Source organism: Carlito syrichta, unplaced genomic scaffold (assembly GCF_000164805.1).
Source record: "Carlito syrichta isolate Samal-C Ts95f unplaced genomic scaffold, Tarsius_syrichta-2.0.1 Scaffold117918, whole genome shotgun sequence".
Taxonomy (NCBI): domain Eukaryota; kingdom Metazoa; phylum Chordata; class Mammalia; order Primates; family Tarsiidae; genus Carlito; species Carlito syrichta.
Window position 1 is genome coordinate 9,017 of NW_007062014.1, and position 14,755 is coordinate 23,771.

The 14,755-nt window shown below is 37.5% G+C and overlaps 2 protein-coding genes across 2 annotated transcripts; one reads left to right on the forward strand and one right to left on the reverse strand.

Annotated features, from left to right (window-relative positions):
- Positions 1-203: 203 nt before the first annotated feature.
- Positions 204-6,236, reverse strand: LOC103277462 (probable sodium-coupled neutral amino acid transporter 6). Its single transcript, XM_008074811.2, has 4 exons — positions 5,972-6,236; positions 4,699-4,829; positions 2,759-2,832; positions 204-316 (listed from the first exon to the last, which is right to left on the reverse strand). The coding sequence occupies exons 1-4, from the start codon at positions 6,074-6,076 to the stop codon at positions 249-251; spliced, it is 378 nt and encodes a 125-aa protein (XP_008073002.1). The 5' UTR covers positions 6,077-6,236; the 3' UTR covers positions 204-248.
- Positions 6,237-7,387: 1,151 nt separating this feature from the next.
- Positions 7,388-14,022, forward strand: TRMT5 (tRNA methyltransferase 5). Its single transcript, XM_008074812.2, has 4 exons — positions 7,388-8,044; positions 10,777-10,901; positions 12,229-12,880; positions 13,268-14,022. The coding sequence occupies exons 1-4, from the start codon at positions 7,555-7,557 to the stop codon at positions 13,351-13,353; spliced, it is 1,353 nt and encodes a 450-aa protein (XP_008073003.1). The 5' UTR covers positions 7,388-7,554; the 3' UTR covers positions 13,354-14,022.
- Positions 14,023-14,755: the final 733 nt, after the last annotated feature.

Consider the following 14,755-nt stretch of genomic DNA (forward strand, 5'->3'; position numbering starts at 1 on the left):
GAATTACAGGCATGCGCTACCATGCCCAGCTGATTTTTTTATTTATTGTAGAGATGAGGTCTCGCTGCCCAGGCAAGTCTTGAACCCGTGGGCTCAGGCAATCCACTCACCTCAGCCTCCCAAAGGTGCAGGATTACAGGCTGAGCCACCAAGCCCGACTATTCTCTAGTGTTTATATACGAAGGTGTGTACTGAAAAAAAGAGAAAAGCCTACCTCTACAGAGAATTTTACGACTGAAGAAATTCAATCAATGGAAGACAGGTGCATCACTGTGTATGAAGAACCGCGAAGATGTTAGTTCAAGACCCAAGTAAGCTATAAAAATCAAAGGAAAAGAAAAAAGAAAGGAAAACAGATGTTTTCACTTTATATGCCCTGGCATTACAGAAAAGAATGAAAGACAGTGCCAGAATCTTAAGTTAAATATATATATTATAGAGGAAAAAAATTAACATTACTTAGAAATTTCCATAAATTGAATACTTCTCCCAAATAATTGAACAAAACATTTTACTTCAATTAAAACTAAAATAAAGTTTTAAACTGAAGTTTAGAAGACATAATTGTCACATAGTTGACTAAAGTATTAATCTTATAATAGAATTTATTAAAATAATCTATTAAGATGTGAAATTATCACAAGTAAAAATAATTTTTCACACAAAAAAAGCAAAATTTCAAAATATATAATTAAAACTCTAGCCAAGTTTCAGCAGGATTTACAAATATATTTACCTAAAGCTATTATTCCTGGATTCAGGATGCTCTTACAATTTGTTACTTTGGGATTAATATTTGCATTGTTTCCTAGTATTTTTACCATCTACATGTTCAACTAAGCCCCTTGAGAACAGAGGTATGCACTACCTCTGTATGGCCAAAGGACTGGTGCAAGTCATAGCTATGAACTGTGGATCCTAAGCTAGTTTGTGTAAGAATGACCTGGAGGACTTTGTTTTTTTTAGCATTCTTGAATCCCACCTTAGACTTCTGGAGTTAAAATCCCTGAGGCTTAGAAATCTGTGGGTATAAAAAGATATACAGGTATTTCTGATGCACAGACAGGTTTCAGGAAAACTGATTAGAGCAGTGGTTTTAGAACTGTTCTAAAGAGGCTTAAAATCCTCAAGAAATACCTTGGGCTTCTCTCATCGTTATCAGCCCAGAATCATCCCACTGCTATGGTGTGGATGTTGATCCCTCCAAATCTCATGTTGAAACTGTGATCCCCAATGCTGGAGGTGGGGCCTAATGGGAAGTATTTGGGTCACTGGAGTGGATGCCTCATGAATGATTTGATGCCACCCTTGTGGTAGTGAGTGAGCTCTCTTATAAGTTTTCGCAAGAGCTGGTTGTTTAAAAAGCCTGGCACATCTCTCCTCTCTCTCTTGTGTCCTCTCTTACCATGTGATCTCTGCACACCCCAGATTCCTCTCACCTTCCATTATGAGTGAAATCAGCCTGAACCTCTTACCAGAAGCAGATGAAGCAGACAGGCCCCTTATAAGAAGTACCATATTTCTTGCACAGTCTGCAGAACTATGAGCCAAAGAAACCTATTTTCTTTATAAATTACTCAGCCTCAGGTATTATTTTATGCAATACTAAGTGGACCAAGACAGCCATTTTATCTGTTTTGTGTATCTATTCTGCTTTTTAAAGTTTTTTTTGAGTTGGAGTCTTACTCTGTTGTCCAGGCTGGAGTGCAGTGACACACTCACGGCCACCCCAGTGTCGACCTGCTGGACTCTGGTAATCCTTCCACCTCAGCCTTCCAAGTAGCCAGAACTACAGATGCGTGCTACCATGCCTGGCTAATTTTTTGATTTATTGTAGTGATGAGGGCTCAACATGTTGCCCAGGCTGGTCTCGAACCTGTGAGCTTGGGAAATCCTCTCACCTCTGCCTCCCAAAGTGCTGGGATTACAGACTTGAGCCATTGTGTCTGGCTCTATTCTGCTTCTTAAAGTCTAAAACTACAAGACTAGATAAAGCAAATAAGAATTAAACCCATGATTCTGGCATAAAAAATTGACCTACTCCAAAGATAAAAGAGACTACAGATAAAAAGACTGGGATTAAAGGATATAGAATACTTGTTAATGACAAAGAAAAATCTTGTGAAAGCAATTCTATAATTCATATACTTTTATTTACTGCAATCTAAAAGAACTTATTCACTACATGGAACTTATTCACTACATGACAAAAGTGTATAATAAAATTCCAAATGGGAAAAACACATATATATTGTATAACTGTATCCTATTCTAGACTTGCAAATAACAATACATCATGTGCCTAAAAATAGCCAAAGCTTTGAGACGTTGCCTCAAATAATCATAGTTCTGCTATCCCTACTTCTGTCTTGCAGAAGGAACCTGGGAAGAGGTTCTTGAGGAAATCTTCACACCAGGAGAATTATGACCAGAATGAACACCTGTCTACCTCTTCCCATAAGCATAAGGTTTGGATCCTTCAAACACCTTTTAGGTGCTCCCCTAATCTACTCTAACCCAGAAAATTATTGTGTGTTGTGGAGGCAAGCAGGTTAAGAGTGTTAATTTCCTCCTCCCATCTGTCCTTGGATATTCCCACATAGGATTGGGTATATATATTCTGGCTTTTTAAAATTCCCCATTTCAATCACCCTACCTAATAAAAATGTATGCCCACTGGAAATCAGACTTGTATCCTTCATGTAGATACAAACTTGAGGAACTGCTTCGTAAAATGAAACACCATCTTTTTACTCACCTGTCTGAATACACATACTAAGTAGAAGATGGACTGAGTAAGAAGCCAGGAGAGCAACTATCACCAGCAAGAAACTAAAACATAAAAGAATACATGGTTAAACCTCCCCAAAAAGTTTCTCTTTTTTATGATATCTCATTACAAAAACAAATGCCTTCACAGTCAAATGTTCACAGGGACTGCCCCTGAGTAGTTAAATTATGGTCATTAAAGAAATTAAGATACTTTTATACTTCAAAAATATTTTCCAAATTTTATTTAAATGAAAATATACCAATTTAAAAGTAAAAAACAAACAAAATTTACTTCAAATACAAGCAAATTTCTTCACTTTGCATTCTTGTCTGCTGACTGCTGGTTCAGTTACTCAATGATCTCGTGATATTTCCCTTTTAGGACTTTTTTCCCCCCATTTTAAGTCTAAGTTGCAGTTTTGATTATATAATCTCACTGTCTTCTCCTTTTCCCGTGTCTCTCTCCCTTCCTTTCTAGTAATAGGAACCCCCTTACCAAACTTTCACCTTATTAAGGTGTATTTAAGATTTATTAAAACTGTACTTCCTAGCATCTATTAAACACACATATGCTACAAACCAAAACAATACAGTTAATGATACAATTTGAAAAATGTGCAAACAATGTAATGATTGGGGTTCTTTCACCAACGGTGTGAAAAAAACACAACATGCATAATTCTGTACTTATTCTCAGGAAAACACTGGCAGGATGGACTTCTAGCTATAGAACTGCCCCCAGTGTATTGCCTCAATAGTTGAGGAAATTCTCTTCGTTCTTCAGCTCACACTTGTTTATAAGTAGCAAAACGGACAGGTAAGAGGGCATATGCCATTAAACTGACATCAGAGACCTCACAAAGTAACAATTAGCATCACCAAAAAGGACAGTTGATAAGGTTCAGTAAACAGACATCTGCATGTAAGTACACATCTGCATGTAAGACTCCAATGTACGATACACGATTTTTCAAAGAAGAGCAAAAAATAAGTTCTCTGACTATGTCTTGCTTAAAGGTATCTGTTACATATAGTTCTTAAGTCTTAAAAATAATGAAAGCTTGTGAATACTTTCCATAATAAAAGCAAGTTGGGTTACTTAAAAGTTGGTTTGCTTAACAAAAATTTGGACTAGTGAATCAATGCTGACTCAGATGAAAGAAAAAACATTTGACTAAAAGCAGGAAATAAACCTAAATGAGACTCTCCATATATTTTAAATTTCCTAGTAAAATAGGTGTGCTTCTACCGACAAAATGAACAAAATTAACTTTTTGTTCATTCATTCTGTTGGCCATAATATTAGATGCTAAGAATAAGATGCAGCTCTAAAGAATTTCAGTTTAGTGAGTAGGTTAATTTGCAGACAAATCATTATAACAATATAATAACAGAATGAATATACAAAGTATTATGGGAGCACAAAAAGTCAGGACTGTCTTCTATTTGGGCAAAAGTGGCCTACAAGTCAGTCTTGAAAGATGAAAAAGAACAGGCATAGAACACAGGGCTGGCCTGAGAAGGGGAAATAAGACTCCTTGATAGCAGAAGGAGACAAGGAGATGGAGGGGAATGAAAAGATTATGTGGTTTACTTGCACTCACAACATTGCTATTTAGAAGCAATCTGTATGGCTGATAAACCTTAATTTGCCTTGACCAAGTTGACACAATGATTACACCACTTATTAAGGTTACTAACAAGTGTGGATCAAATTCATATTTTAAAACCTAGCCATACTTTGGACAAAAAACCAAGTACTATCCCTCCGAGTTACAGGCTAGCAACAAGAATAGTAATAAAAATGCTCAAACCCCAGAAACAATTTAACTAGAAATTGTATAATAGTAGCTTCTCTTTTCATCTCAATGTACTATCAAAAAGGGAAAAAAAGGAAAGTGATGGTAAAATATGGAAAAAACTCACCTAAATCCAAGGATACCGGTATTAGCCATAAGATAAGCTAAGCCAAGGATGCCACTTCCCATGATGGCATTCATCAGATTAAACACTGAGAAACCAAATGAAACACCTGAGGATCCCTGTCTGTGAAGTTCCTGTAAACACACAAATTTAATAGTGTTAAGTGTTTGAACGGTGAAGTTCAAATTTCATGAAAAAAATATCACTAAGATGTTATAGGAAAAAAAAATCTGCAAACCACCAAGCTTTATGTGATACACTAGTTGCTTAACAACACTAGATTCCTTTCCTTTCCTTCCTACCTCCCACTAGTGCAGCTCCAGGAATCATTTCCCTGGAATGCAGCCACCAGTACAGAGGCCAGGTAGGCTTCAGGAAGAGCCATGACTAACCTCGTGATCCCAAGAGATGAAGATAGGAGAGGAGAGGAGTGGGGTAGTGACCCAGAGGAGGGATGTGGCCTCAGCTCACATGATTACTGAAGAATCCCTGAGTCAGCTTGGGACTACAGTTGACAACTGTTGCTCCCCAATTATTAGGACGACAAAATTCTCTATACACTTAGTGAATTGATTCCACCCAGCTGGAAGAATGATCAGGGATACCTTGCAATGACAATATAATAAAAGCAATACACGTTGCTCTGGCGAGGATATCTCAAAAAACAATCTCCTCCTCCAAACGGCATCTAGGACCAAAGTCCCGGACACTGTTACAGACTAAGGACTCGAGTTAAAAAGCGGAGTGCCCACTGCACAGGCCTTAGGGTCAGGGACATGCTATGCACTTAGTACCAGGCTACCTCCACTCCTCCAAGGCTAAGGATTTCTTTATTAAGATGTTTATAACCGCCCCCCCCCCCGCCCCATGACTAAGTCGAGAAAAGAATAATCTTGTGACTCTTGCAAAGACCTCACAAGACCAGTAGAGGAAATAAGGCGACAGAGGCACTAACAAACAGCAGTGAGTCACAGAACCGAGGGCAGCTCATGTCACAGGTCCCCACCTCCACTCGGTGCAGCCCCTCTTCCACCTTGTCCGGCACCTGGACTACAGCTCTTCTTTCTAGGGCGTGCTAGGATGTCATCGCATCCATAACTGCGCCGACCTCATCTGAATCCCGGCTGCTGCCTTTGGGCCCCATCCCCAGGGGCAGGTTTCAGCTTTCCCCCACCCCGTCCCCGCGCCGTCTGCCTTCTTTCCTCGGTCATACAGAGCAGGCATTTGCGGGGAGCCAGAGGGCGTCGGGGCCAGGAAGCCAACGGAACCCACTTACGTTGCTTAGCAACGGACTCAACTCTTCAGTCTCCGCCTCTTCAGGCTGCTGGGCAGAGACGTACCAGCCCTGTTCAACGTAGACGCTCCCCCGGGGCGCCTCCATGCTGCCCTACTGCGGACTACCAGGTCCATCTGCGAATCTCTCCCCTGCCCCGCGCTCCGTCGTTAGTTGCTCCAGAGGCGGAGCTATGGGCGCGGCCCTTCCGGGTTCCCGTACCTCGGTGGGGCGGGGAGAAAGGAGAGGGTCGACGTGCTCCGATGACGCGCTCCTCCCCACGGCAAGCTGTGATGATGTCATCGGGGGGCCGGCCCGGCTACCCGAGATGCTTCTGACCGGAGCCAGAGCATGAGGTGAGGGGTCTGGTCACCGAACCAACTGCGGAGCGACGCCGGTAGTTGGGGTGGTGACGGGGTAAGGTGGTGGTTGCGTGGCCACAATGGTTCAGAGGGTCGGTACCTATCTGCCCGGGGCTGCTGTCCGCCTCGGCCCCCTGGGCACGGAACTGTCGCGAAGTCACCCGCCGTCCAGGTGCTAAGCTTAGGTCCGAGGTAATGGGTAGTAAGGAATCTGTTTCAAAAGCCTTTTGCTAGAGGCTTTAACCACATTTTACAGGTGAGAAAACCGAGGCTCACGTTGAGTAATTTACCCAGGCCACCCTTTCCCCTTACAGTTGCTTCTTTGGTATTTTAGAAGACAGAGTGAATAACTGATACTGTGCATATAACAGTCAACAAAGTGTTATATGTACTCAACAAAGCTCTCGTCAAAAATACAGAAGCCTCTAGTTAAATGCAGGTCAAGAGGCAATAAAGCATCGAAGACAATGTAGCAGTATATTCACAAAGCGCTGAAGTCAGTCAGACCTGGGTTTTAATCCTTGCTCAGCCACTTACCAGAAGGGAGACTAGTTGATTTAACCTATTCTGAGCTTTAGTTTACTCATTTACAAAATGAGGATGCTATACTGCACACTTTCCAAGATTGATAATGTATATAAAGTTTGGTACAGCATCTGGTGCAATAAACACCTATGAGAATATCCTAATAGATATTGCCATTGGTAATGTTATATATAAGACTCATTTTGTTTAGAGATGACTCTTTAACTCAGATTTCAGCCTTCCAATCCCACATGTAGTTCATAGAAAATTGGGTATAGGGCGGCTGATGGATCATCAAGCCCTCTGTCCTGGTAGCTGGCAGACTGAAGGTACAAATTTATTATCTAGTAGTAATAAAAGTCATCCTATCCTGGAAAAGATAGTATACTTCCCACACACCAATAAGAGTTTTATTCATCAGCATTTAGCAGGTTATTTGAGACAGTAGAATTTTAACTTTTATTACCAAAAGACAACTGTGAACGTGTTAGTTTGTAGTTTATGGTATTTTCTAAATGAATACTTCTTTTTAGGATCTTATGGAGGCCATTTCGATTCTCAAGAAGACTTCTGAAAGTAGAAAGCTGTAGTATAACTGAACTAGAATCATTGATTCCACTAGCTTGGACATCGCTGACACAGAGACTTAGCAAAGCACCTAATATTTTCTTATTGAGTCAAAGAAGAATATTCTCAACCATGCCAGAAATGGAAACAAATGAGAGAGACTCTGAATTGTTTTCACCACCCTCTGATGTTCGAGGCATGATAAAACTCGATAGAACAGCTTTTAAAAAGACAGTCAGCATTCCAGTGCTTAAAGTGAGGAAAGAAGTAGTTGATAAATTGATGCGATCCCTTAAAAGAGCAGCACTGCAGCGCCCAGGCATAAAACGTGTGATTGAAGATCCAGAAAATGAAGAAAATAGGCTAATTATGTTGGATCCCTATAAAATGTTGACTCATGATTCCTTTGAAAAAGCAGAACTCAGTATTTTAAAACAGCTAAATGTCAGTCCACAAATATCTAAATATAATTTGGAACTAACTTATGCAAACTTTAAGTCAGAAGAAATCTTGAGAGCTGTACTTCCTGAAGGTCAAGATGTAACTTCAGGGTTTAGCAGAGTTGGACATATTGCACACCTGAACCTTCGAGATCATCAGCTACCTTTCAAGCATTTAATTGGTAGGTGTGTTAAAGTATTTGTGTACTAGAAAGAAATACACGTATTTTAGTTTTTAGAATTTTTTTAATACCAAATTACAGAAGCAGGACATTTTATCATTGTAACTTTAAGCTGGGCCCTGAGTTACATAGCCACTTTTGATGATCATTTTGGAATATTCTTTTGAGTCATAGCAACCTCTAAATACTGGTCCAGGCTTTTGTGTGTACCAGCACACAGGTATAGATTAAACTTGAATCACATGTTTTGACAGCTACATTGAACAGAGTTCTTTTTGGTGCACAAGACTTATTAGGCCTTCAGGACTATGTTCGAAACTAGGTTTCATAGATTTGGGTGTTTTTTAGTCACAAGTGCATGATATTTACTTGTGTTTTCATTGATTCAGCGAATTAAGGCTCTTATATGTCAGGCACCATCCTTTTTTTTAGTGTAAATTCTCTCTATATATTTTTAAAATATAGAGTAATTGTCAAAACATCTGGGAACTATTTTTAGCTTTAAAATGTAGTGCTCAATATTTTGCTTGGGTAGGAGTTTTAAAACTGCTGTTATACATTTCCTTTTATTGATGAAAGGGACTGATGGATAGTGGTAACATAAATGCTTTAGTAGAGCCTTATAATTGTGACAGGGCCAGTCTAGGCTTCCCTATGAGTCACTCCCCACCCTAACTCAAACATTTGACAGTTCTATTTTATAACCTCTTTCATAAAGGGGCACTCATAGCTTAAAAGTAAAACATTTTCATACAGTAGTACTTTTAAAGCTTTTACTGCAGACCTTCAAAATAGCCTTCTAAAACTTTAAATTTCATTTCTCCTTTATTTTTATTATTATTATTTTTTAATCAGAGTCTCACTCTGTCACCCAGGCTGGAGTGCCATGGCATGCTCACGGCCACCGCAGCCTTGACCTGCTAGGCTCAGGCAATCCTTCTGCTTCAGCTTTCCAAGTAGCTGGAACTATAGGTGTGTGCCACCATACTCAGCTAATTTTTTTGTTTATTGTAGAAATGAGGTCTCGCCATGTTGCTCAGGCTGGTCTCGAGCTCCTGAATTTAGACTGTCCTCTCACTTCCACCTCCCAAAGTACTGGGATTACAGGCGTGAGCCACCATGCCTTTTTTTAAAATAACTTTTTTATTATAGAGATGTGGGGTACAAGTCAGGATTAAGTACATAAGTAATCTATGTCAGGTGAAGTTTGGGCCTACAACTGGTCCTCACTTCCTCTGGTTTAGGACCAGGTATCTTTTGTGTTATGTGCTACCCCCACCCGCTTTTGGCAGTGTCCTGCGACTGTCTATCTCTCCCTTGTGCTATTGTGATTAATGTCCAGGTTCCACATGAGAACATGTGGTATTTGGTTCTTTGTTTCTGTGATAGATTCTGTGATATGATTGTTTCCAACTCCATCTAATTTGCTGCTAAGTCCATGATTTTTGTCCTTTTTTATGACTGCATAATATTCCATTGTGTAAATATACCACATTTTTTTTATCTAGTCCACATTCAATGGGCAGTAGAGTTGGTTCTGTGTTTTTGCTGTTGTGAATAGTGTGGAAATAAACGTGTGTGCTAGTATCTAATTTGTAGGATGATTTATCTTCCTCTGGGTATATTCCCAGAAGGGGGATTGCTAGATCATATGGAAAGACAATTTTTTAGTTCCTTTAGAAATTGTCACGCTGCTTTCCACAGAGATTGGACTAGTTTTTATTCCCACCAACAGTGTAGAAGTATCCCCTTTTCTCTGCACCTGCACCAGCATCTGTTGTTTTTTGTATTAATGATGACCATCCTTGCTGGAATTAGGTGGTATCTTAATGTGGTTTTGATTTGCATAATTTCTCCTTTCAAACTGACTTCTATACCTTAAAAGTTGACTTCAGATCTGTGAAGCAAAACAGGATAAGAACAATGATTGATTAGTTTATTGTTATTATATTCAAAACCAGGTATCTAGTTACAAGAAATTAGATAAATTCTGGTTGTATTTCAGCATATTTGCATAATTGGGTACTTTTTACTAACTTCAAGTTCTTTCCTAATGCAATGAAATAGCACAGAGATTTTTATAAAAAACTAACAAAATTGCTAACAAAAAATAGACTGTATAAGAGTACCAATATGCCATTTTTGATATATTTTTATTATCTTTGTAGCTTTTCTGTTATGAAATAAACGAACATTTGATTTATTATAGATAAGACTCTAACGAATCTGTTTCCTTTATTTGGAAACATCGTTTTGCTGGCATAGATTTCCAAAGTGAAGGCATCTGTTCCAGACCCAAAGTAAAACAAACATTTGGTGTGAGGCAAGTGGGAACAGGCAGATGTTTGCTGTTTTCTGATACCATTTGTTGCCAGGATCCTTACATCTTTTCTTTCCATTCTTTCCCAAGTCCCTATGGTCCACCTTTTTACTTATTTGTATTGGCAGATTTGAGAAGATTTACTAAAAACAGGGAAAAATATTAGATAGCTCAAACTCCTCAAAATGTTTTCTTTATCATACCCATACATTTCTTCTGTGTATATTGGAGACTGTCAGACTAAGTAATCTGTTGAATTTTTAGAATTGCATGCCACATTACACACACTAGGTACTGCTTTTAATCTATAAACTAAAAGAAAATACAGTTCATTTGTTTAATATTTGCAACTTTAGCTTTTATTTTGCACCAATAGGCACTATTTATTATGAGTTTTCATCTTTTCTTTTAGGCCAAGTTATGATTGACAAAAATCCAGGAATCACCTCAGCGGTAAATAAAATCAATAATATTGACAATACATATCGAAATTTCCAAATGGAAGTGTTATCTGGAGAGGAGAACATGATGACAAAGGTATATTTTATTTATTATCTCTAAGTAAGCTGTATATGAAGATTAATGTTAAGAATCAGAATAGATGACAAAGATTAAAAATATAATACCTAGTTTTGATGAGTATGTGAGAATGTGAGTATTTTTGATAGGATGATATTGGCAGAGAAAACCTTTTCAGAACTGGTATAAATTCTGGTATAACAATACAATGGAATACTCCACTGTTAAATATTTTTTTAGTTCTATATTTATTAAAGTAAATTATTCATTGACAGGTTAAGTGGCAAAAACAAGTTATAGAACAGTATGTATAAAATAGCTCCCAAGACATATTTAAACCTTCAAGGTTATACCTGGAAAGACTTTTGGTTGGCAGAAACTTGCAGAAACATTTCCAACTCTGCAACTTTATATAGCCAGAAGTATCTGATGTGGGTGAGAAGGGAAAAGAATATGTACAAATTAGGAGTTTAGGTCCAGGAAAGCAGAAAGTGGAAGCTATATCTCTGTCAGATTTTTAGAACTTAGGAATTTTCTGGCCTTTCTTCTTCATCCATAAATTAGAAGGCTTAAGATGATGGCTGAGGTCATATTCCATAACTGTAATTTTTGTTTTATTTTCTGTTTCTTAACATGTTTTTGACAGACTGAAAAGAAATGTTATAAATTCTTTATTTTATTCAAGACTTAGCTTTACTGTATAAATTTAGTTTGCCTGTGAAAACTCAAATTTGGGAAAGGAAATATGAAAAAGATTCATTCTATACATGAGCTCCAACTTATAGATATGAAATTTACAAGTCTAAGAAACTATCTAAAAATATAGTAAAATATGTCAGTATTCAATGACACATCCATCATGCCTTTCTTTTAAAAACTGAAAACTGAATAAGGAGGAAAGCTTGTTTGCTGTTTGGAAGTACTATTTACACTTAGCTATCCACCATGAAGGTAGGAATCATGTGTTGTTTCAAATTATAGGCCATTTCTTCTCATCTGGTAACACAAGAGAGCATAACTAAGTCAGTTAATTGGTCTACCTGAAAAATTCCTTATGTAATTTGGAAACTACTTTATGGCCCTTATAGAATTGAGATGGAGGGCAATTTGGCTTTGAAAAGATGTCTTATCTCATGAAAAAGTCTAATGCAAGATATTAACTGGCCCTAGGAATAATAGAAACATCAAAAATCTAATTAAAATAATTGTAACTGCACTATTATTTTGCCTCTTCTAGTAGTAGATTTAAATGTGTGTGCTCACACGTGTGTACACATGCCTACCCAAATCAGTGGCTGGAATTTAGGACCAAGCAGATTAACCAAAAGCATAATAACTTTTTCAGGTTCGAGAAAATAACTACACCTATGAATTTGACTTTTCAAAAGTCTATTGGAATCCTCGTCTCTCTACAGAACACAGCCGAATCACAGAACTTCTGAAACCTGGGGATGTCCTATTTGATGTTTTTGCTGGGGTTGGGCCCTTTGCCATTCCAGTAGCAAAGAAAAACTGCACTGTATTTGCCAATGATCTTAATCCGGAATCCCATAAGTGGCTGTTGCACAATTGTAAATTAAATAAAGTGGACCAAAAGGTGAAAGTCTTCAACTTGGATGGGAAAGACTTCCTTCAAGGACCAGTCAAAGAAGAGTTAATGCAGCAGCTGGGACTGTCAAAAGAAAGAAAACACTTTGTGCACATTATCATGAACTTGCCAGCAAGGGCTATAGAGTTTCTTAGTGCTTTCAAGTCACTTTTAGATGGGCAGCCATGCAGCAGTGAACGCCTTCCCATCGTGCACTGTTACAGCTTTTCCAAAGATGCTAATCCTGCTGAGGATGTCCGGCTACGAGCCGGAGCTGCGTTGGGCATTTCTTTGGAGGCTTGCAGTTCAGTTCACCTAGTAAGAAATGTAGCCCCTAACAAGGAAATGCTGTGCATCACCTTTCAGATTCCTGCTGCCATACTCTACAAGAACCACACCATACATCTAGGTGAGTAATTTGTGGGGAATTACATGTAAACCATGATACTTTTTATGTAGCTTTCTTTGGGCAACACATACATGTTTTACATTATTAAATTTGGAAATAAGGAGATGAAATTAATTCTAGTTAGTTATTTAGGTTCAAGTAATTTAGGTTCAAGACCACATGCCATTCAGGTGTGACTTAGTCTCTCCCAGTTTTACAAATTTTAAACAATACACGGTTTAGTCTAATAAAAGGCTATCTTTAAAATAATAAATCTAAAGAAATGTTATTTCATGTCTAAATTGACTAGATTAAAAAAACCCAAAATGCCTATATTGTTTGTCTTTTAAAAATATACCCAATTGTTAAATGTCTTACCTAAAATAAGCTTTCTGGATTTTTTTACAGAGAATCACGAAGTTCCACCTCTTAAACGACAGAGGACGGATGAAGCCTTTTTGGAAGAAAAAACACAAATTGCTTCAAAGACCTGATTGGAAATGTTTCTTCCATCTTTCTACCAGACTCATGTGTAGTGAAATTTAATTTGTATGATTTAATAAAATTTTAGCATTCAGTAACTTTACTATTGAACCTTTATACTTTGCCATGCTATCTTATAAATTTGAGGATTACCAAATTCAACTTTAATTGAAATAAGTCTACTAAGTATATTCTCTATTGTCTAAATGATAATATATAATTATAATTTTATAATATAAATTATATCTAATTTTTATTAGATAAATATGCTTAAGTATTATCTCTCTTTGGAAAATAGTTTTTGAAGGTAGGATAATTATGTGATGTCTAACTAGGAAGGCGCTAATACCACTTTGTACCCTTAGTTGAGAGTGTAGTTAAATTTTACATAACTACTCCTCTACTACCAATATAAAAGTAATAAAAAATGAGATTATTTAGATCAAGTGTAGGCAAACTACATCCTGTAGGCCAAATCTGGCCTGCCACCTGTTTTTGTATGGCCCGTGACCCAAAATGTAATGTTCTTACATTTTCAAATGGCTGAAAATAATCAAAAGGATAACAGTTTATGACTTGTGAAAATTATATGACATTTATTATGTATCAATTTTAAAGATTTAAAAAATAATCGTGTGAAATTTGAGTTTCAGGGTTCATAAAAGTTTTATTGGAACATATCATGCTGATTTGTTTACACATTTTCTGCTGCTGCTTTTTTGATACAAGTAGAGTTGAGTGGTTGCAATACCGACTGGATGTGACTCTCATCACTTCGTATTGCTGCTTGCCACGCTGCAAGTCACAGTGACATATTGTGGCTCAACCCCATTTTGTGTCCCATGTATACCACCAATCTACAGCATTTTACTTTCTTTAATTAACAGTGCATACGTATCATGTGAAAAGAAGAAAAGTGGACTTCAGATGTTGTGCTTTCAAAGTATGAATTACTTTGGTATTTACAAGACAAACATCTCGAACTAAAGAATAAAATAAACATTGACATTACCAGACAAACCATCACAGTGTTTCCAATTCACAGGCAAGCAACTGTAAGAAAAATTAGTAAATTTAAAATGGACATATCTCACTAAAGCAGAATTTCTCCACAAAATAAAGTTGAGGCTGCAACCAAAGTAAGTCTTCAAGTGAGTAATTTGTTAACTGAGCAAAGAAAGCCATTTCTGATAGCAAGTTAACTGTGTTTGAATGCAACAACTGAAGAAATGTACCCAGAGAAAATAAACTTGTTTAATTCTTACTGGCAAGAACAATTGCTCAAAGAGTTAAGGACATTGATAACAACATCAATAGTCAATTAAAAAGGCAAATAATTCTGAGTGGTTCTTTGAGCTTTGTTTTTTTTTTTTTTTTTTTTTAAGACAAGGTCTTCCTCTGTCACCCAGACTG